This window comes from Lagopus leucura, unplaced genomic scaffold (genome assembly GCF_019238085.1).
Source record: "Lagopus leucura isolate 7727_CA_CO unplaced genomic scaffold, USGS_WTPT01 35404-0_obj-0_obj, whole genome shotgun sequence".
In the NCBI taxonomy this organism is placed as follows: domain Eukaryota; kingdom Metazoa; phylum Chordata; class Aves; order Galliformes; family Phasianidae; genus Lagopus; species Lagopus leucura.
In genome coordinates, this window is record NW_024967205.1 from 7,555 (window position 1) to 13,213 (window position 5,659).

The window sequence follows — 5,659 nt, forward strand, 5'->3', positions numbered from 1 at the left end:
CCCCCCCCAGCATTACTTCTGTGATGCCTGGAACACCTTTGACGCCCTCATCGTGGTGGGCAGCGTGGTGGACATCGCCGTCACTGAGGTCAACGTGAGTCACTCCTCTTCCTTTGTGGGAAGTGTGGGGGGAGTCCCCAGCACTTTTTTTGCTGGGAGGGGAGGGGGGTCCCTCATATTTGGGACCCCTGTGTTTGCCTCCATCCGTCTGTCCATCATTGTCACCTGTGGTCATCTGTCTTCATCCATCTGCATGTGACAGAACGGGGGTCACGTCGGTGAGGTAGGGACATCCCCAGGGGTGTCTCCACGATCTGGGGGGGCTTTTTGGGGTCCCCCTAACCTCTCCTGTCCCCCCCCACGCGCACCCTGCAGAGCTCAGAGGACAGCTCCCGCATCTCCATCACCTTCTTCCGGCTGTTCCGCGTCATGAGGTTGGTGAAGCTGTTGTCCAAAGGCGAGGGCATCCGCACGCTGCTCTGGACCTTCGTCAAGTCCTTCCAGGTGGGATTCTGGGCAAAACGGGGGGGGGACAGTGAGGAGGGGGTATTATGGGGGGCGCGGGGGGACACCAGGGAGCCCCTCACCACCCCATTTCCACAGGCCTTGCCCTACGTCGCGCTGCTCATCGCCATGATCTTCTTCATCTACGCCGTCATTGGCATGCAGGTGAGGGGCTCACGCGTGTGCGAGGGGTGCATGTGTGTGAGGGTGGGGGTCCCACAGCGCGCCCAGCTGTGTGCCCCTCCTTCCTCCCCAACAGACCTTTGGGAAGGTGGCTCTGCAGGATGGGACCCAGATCAACCGTAACAACAACTTCCAGACCTTCCCCCAGGCCGTGCTGCTGCTCTTCAGGTGGGGCTGGGAGTCTGGGGGGGTCACTGAGTGGTTCTGTGAGGGCTGGGGGTCTTACAGGGCCCCCAAGGGGATTTTGGGTACAGAGCACTGTTCCTATAGGTTCTCTATTAGCATCTGGGGGTCACTAGATGGTTCTGTAGGGTCTCTGGGTCCTATGGAGTCCCTGTGGGAACTCTGGGTCGCTGCACCTTTCCTATAGGGAACCTGTGAGGATCTGAGGGTCCCGTCAGGCCCCTGTGGGGACTCTAAGTCACTGCACTGTTCCAATAGGGTCCCTATGAGGGTGTGGGTGTCACTGGATGGTTCTGTGGGGTCTCTGGGTCCTATAGGGCCCCTGTGAGGGCCTGGGTGTCACTGGGTGGTTCCTTTTGGGTTCCTCTGGAGTCCAGACTTGTTGTAAGGTCACCATAAAGGGTACAGGGATCAGGTCCAGCCCTCTCCATGCGGGGCATCCAGAGGGGCTCTGCAGGGCCCCATAGGTGCCCCTCTGGCCCTATAGGTGTGCCACGGGGGAGGCCTGGCAGGAGATCATGCTGGCCAGCCTGCCTGGCAAGCGCTGCGACCCCGAGTCGGACGCAGGACCCGGCGAGGAGTTCACCTGCGGCAGCAACTTCGCCATCGTCTACTTCATCAGCTTCTTCATGCTCTGCGCCTTCCTGGTGAGCCCCACAGCCAGCTCCCTGCCCCACAGCCGCCCCATAGCAGACACGGCACTCTTTCCCTCTCCCCACCTCCAGATCATCAACCTCTTCGTGGCCGTCATCATGGACAACTTCGACTACCTGACACGGGACTGGTCCATCCTCGGCCCCCATCACCTGGATGAGTTCAAGCGTGTCTGGTCCGAGTACGACCCAGCTGCCAGGTCTGTCACCGTCACCACGACCTGCCACCCTCCTGTCACTGTCACCCTCATGTCACCCCCCATTACCACCCTGTCACTGTCACCCCTCCATCACTGTTACCATTGCACTCCATCAATGTCACCTCCTGTCACCATCACCGCCTCCCCATCACTGCCATCACCCTCCTGTCAGCCTCTTCACCACCTGTCACTGTCCCCCTGCTGCCCCCTGTCCCCTCAGGGGCCGCATCAAGCACCTGGACGTGGTGACGCTGCTGCGCCGCATCCAACCCCCGCTGGGCTTTGGGAAGCTGTGCCCACATCGTGTCGCCTGCAAGGTTCTGGGGGGAGGGTGGGGGGCTGTCACCCCGTGTCCCCTTCTCCCCTTCTCACCATGTCCCCCCTCCCCTTCCCCAGCGCCTGGTGGCCATGAACATGCCCCTCAACTCAGATGGCACCGTCACCTTCAACGCCACGCTGTTCGCCCTGGTCCGCACCTCCCTCAAGATCAAGACGGAAGGTTTGGGGTCGAGGGGTGGGGGGGGGGGGGGGAACCGCGCGCCCCCCCCCCCCCTCGAAGGGACAGGAGGGGTGACACGGCTGTGTGTCCCCTCCATTGAAAGGGAACCTAGATGTGGCCAACAAGGAGCTGAGGGCTGTCATCAAGAAGATCTGGAAGCGGACGAAGCCCAAGCTGCTGGATGAGGTCATCCCGCCTCCTGAGGGTCAGCGTGGGGGTCCTCCCTCCTTGGTGCTGCCGTGAGGAGGGGGGTGCTGGTGACACTTTGAGGGAGGGTGGTCCCAGCTGACACTTGGGGGGGGGGGGTCCCAGTGGCCCTTGAAGACGCAGCAGGGGGCTCCTGAAGTCTCGGGGATGCCAGAAAGGTCTGTGCCCCCTGGTTCACTGTAGAGGGTTCTTGGTGGCTGTTGGGATGCAGTGGGGGGGATTAGGGTTAGGGTTAGGGTTAACGCTGTGTCACCCCCCCCCAAACACACAGAGGAGGAGGTGACCGTGGGGAAGTTCTACGCCACTTTCCTCATCCAGGATTATTTCCGCAAGTTCCGGCGGCGGAAGGAGCGGGGGATGCTGGGCCCCAGCGCCAGCCCCAGCAATGAACGCGCCCTGCAGGTGGGGGGCTCCAGCCCAGGAGTGTGTGTGTGCTGGGGGGGTGATGGGGCCATAGAGGCCCCCTGCCCCGCACACACATCTCGGTGCTCCCCCTCCCCACCACCCTCCATTCCTGCAGGCCGGGCTGCAGACCCTGCAGGCGTTGGGCCCTGAGATGCGGCGGGCGCTGAGCTGTGACCTGGGGGAGGATGGAGGGGGGGGGAGCGGAGGAGGAAGAGGAGGAGGAAGAGCAGCTGACCTACGCAGTAAGCCCCGCCAACATCGACCACGCCCACCCCCGTGGCCACGCCCACCCTCAATGGCCACGCCCACCCATGAACCCCCTCCCCCCATCCCCTTTGCAGGCACCTGAAGCTCTGTATGGCTCCGCCCCTGACTCCCCGGGGATGGGGGACGCTCCCAAGCCCCCCCCCAGCCCCAGCGAAGGGGAAGAGCCCGCAGCCCCCCCCCCACGGCGTAACCCAGCGGCACGGGGGCAGGTATGGAAGGGGGGGGGAATCATTGGGGGAAGTGGGGGGGCTTGGGGGCCCCAATAGAGAAAGAAGAGGATGGGGGGTAGGAGGAGAGTAGGTGGAGATGGGGGTGGGGGTCTTCAACACTAGAATGACCCCAAGGGGGGAGAGGGTTCGATATTGGGGTTCCTATTGGGATAGGGGGGGTTCCGAACATTGGAGAGGGGGCTCTGAAACTGTGTGTCCTCACCCCCCTCCCAATGGGGTGGGGGCTGGAGGGGTCCAGATATGGAATGGTGGGGTTGGGGGGCATAAAATTAATTGAGATTCCCAGTGAGGGTTAAGAAACCCCGACACTGGGGACAAAAGGGGGTTGGGGGATTCCTGATAATAGAATCCCCATGGGATGGGGGGAGGGGTCCAACATCGGGGGTCCCCGTAGGAAGGGGCTGAGGGGTCCCCTCCCCACTGAAGCCTCCACACCCCCCAACTGTTCAGGCGGCAGCACTCGGCTGGGGGTTCCGGCTCCCTCCCCGCGGCGGGGCAGGACGAGCCCCCCGAGGAGCGGGAGGAGCCGGGGGACGTTGGAGGCGAGGAGGAAATGCAGGGAGCGGCCCCACGGCTGCCGTGGGCAGCGGACAGGTGCGGATGGGGGGCTGTGGGGGGCTGGGTCCGCTCTGGAGCCCTCCGCGACCCATCCTCATGTCTGTCGTCCTCCCCCACTCCCCCAGCAGGCTGCCGGGACCCACAGCTGCCCCCCAGCCCCCGCGCTGGGCAGGAGTAGCTCAGAGGGGGGGATCGCTGCCGCTGCCCAGCCGGCACTTCGCGCTGCGCGGCCCCGGGGGAACCATGGAGGGGCAGCAGCTGAAACGGCGCCGCCTGCTGCCGCCGACCCCGGCCGGTAGGGGGCGGAGCTTATGGAAGGAAAGCGTGGGATTGTGAGTGGGTGGGGCTAAGGGTGTAGGCGTGGTCATTGAGCCTACGGTGCTTCTGATAGGTGGGGTTATGGGGTGGGCGAGGCGTATGGGCACATGGTTGGTAGGCGGGGTGGGTGTGGTCTACGAGCATATGGTGATTTTGATAGGTGGGATCATGGGGTGGGCGTGGCCTATGGGCACGTTTGATCGGTGGAATCAAGTAGGCGTGGCCTACAAGCACATTGTTGGGGTGGGCGGGGTCAACCTTTGAGTGTTTCTGGTAGGTGGGGTAGGTAAGGGGCGTGGCCTGGTAGAAGGGGCGTGGCCTAACGGGACACACCCACAGGCCGGAAGCCATCTTTCACCATCCAGTGCCTGAGACGCCAGGGGAGCTGCGAGGACGAACCCATCCCAGGCACCTACACCCCCTCTGGGCCACCCGGTCCAGCCAGGCCGCAGGTAGCGGGGCGCAGCGCTGCCACCATTGCCCAACAACGCCCCCGCCAGCTCCAGCATCACCCCCTCACCGTGCGCTCCAACCCCACGCAGGGCTACGGCAGCTCCGAGACGTGGCGCCTGGGCTCCTCCCACGCCTGGGCCACGGCCCCCGCGCGCGGCCACGTGCTCTACGCTCCCCTCATCCTGGTGGAAGGAGGAGCCCCCCCGGGGGGCTCGGCGGGCGGCAGCCTCCCCCCGCTGTCCCGCTGGTTCCCCTCGGGGTCCCTCCGCCTGCGGGAGCCGCTGGGCCGCGGGTCGGCCGACAGTTTGGTGGAGGCTGTGAGTGCACCGCTAAACCTTCCGCAAAGCAGCCTCCCCCCCCCCCTCAACCCAACCCCATGGCTACGTCCCCTTTTGATCCCCCTCAGGTTCTGATCTCGGAAGGGTTGGGGTTATTCGCCCGCGACCCCAAATTCGTGGCCGTGGCCAAACGGGAGATCGCGGACGCTTGCGAAATGACGATGGACGAAATGGAGAGCGCTGCTGCAGACCTGCTGACGAGGAGGCACCACGGCCCACCCCCGCCCCACAGCGCCGCTGCTGCCGTCTACAGCGACGAGGAGACGCTGCGGGCAGCGCCAGGAGAGGAGGAGCTGGCGGATGAGATGGTGTGCGTGGGGGGACCCTAAATGGGGGAGGGCTGGGGGGGGAGGGAATCAGAAAGGGGGGCTGTACTTCAACAGAGCGGTGTTGTGCATCAGAAAGCGGTGGTGTGAAAGGGGGGGGGGGGGGGGGCTGGCCTGCGCGCCCATTGGCGGAGACGAGGACCAATGAGGAACGCTTACGAACCCTTAAGCCCCACTCACTTCCGCACATGCGCAGTGCCCAGGCCCCGCCCACGTGGCGGCTCGGGGGTCGCTGCCCGCCCCTCCTCAGAAATTCGCATTTTTAACCTCCAAAGTTTAATAATAATAAAAAAAATCATAATACAATAAAATAAGCCCCCCCCGACCCCCCCCGG

General features: G+C 64.2%; 1 protein-coding gene across 1 annotated transcript in view; it reads left to right on the plus strand.

Moving 5' to 3' along the window:
- The window catches only part of LOC122193002 (voltage-dependent L-type calcium channel subunit alpha-1F-like), a gene marked incomplete at its 5' end in the record, with an annotated part of 12,211 nt that extends 6,884 nt beyond the window's left edge, over positions 1 to 5,327 (plus strand). Inside the window, 20 exon segments of the mRNA XM_042893696.1 lie at positions 11 to 94; positions 263 to 283; positions 376 to 504; positions 604 to 669; positions 764 to 855; positions 1,358 to 1,517; positions 1,596 to 1,723; positions 1,944 to 2,040; positions 2,120 to 2,222; positions 2,326 to 2,427; positions 2,701 to 2,831; positions 2,950 to 3,024; positions 3,026 to 3,076; positions 3,176 to 3,274; positions 3,276 to 3,310; positions 3,782 to 3,925; positions 4,018 to 4,184; positions 4,547 to 4,659; positions 4,750 to 4,977; positions 5,067 to 5,327. Coding sequence (XP_042749630.1) covers positions 11 to 94; positions 263 to 283; positions 376 to 504; positions 604 to 669; positions 764 to 855; positions 1,358 to 1,517; positions 1,596 to 1,723; positions 1,944 to 2,040; positions 2,120 to 2,222; positions 2,326 to 2,427; positions 2,701 to 2,831; positions 2,950 to 3,024; positions 3,026 to 3,076; positions 3,176 to 3,274; positions 3,276 to 3,310; positions 3,782 to 3,925; positions 4,018 to 4,184; positions 4,547 to 4,659; positions 4,750 to 4,977; positions 5,067 to 5,327 — 2,286 coding nt within the window.
- Positions 5,328 to 5,659: the final 332 nt, after the last annotated feature.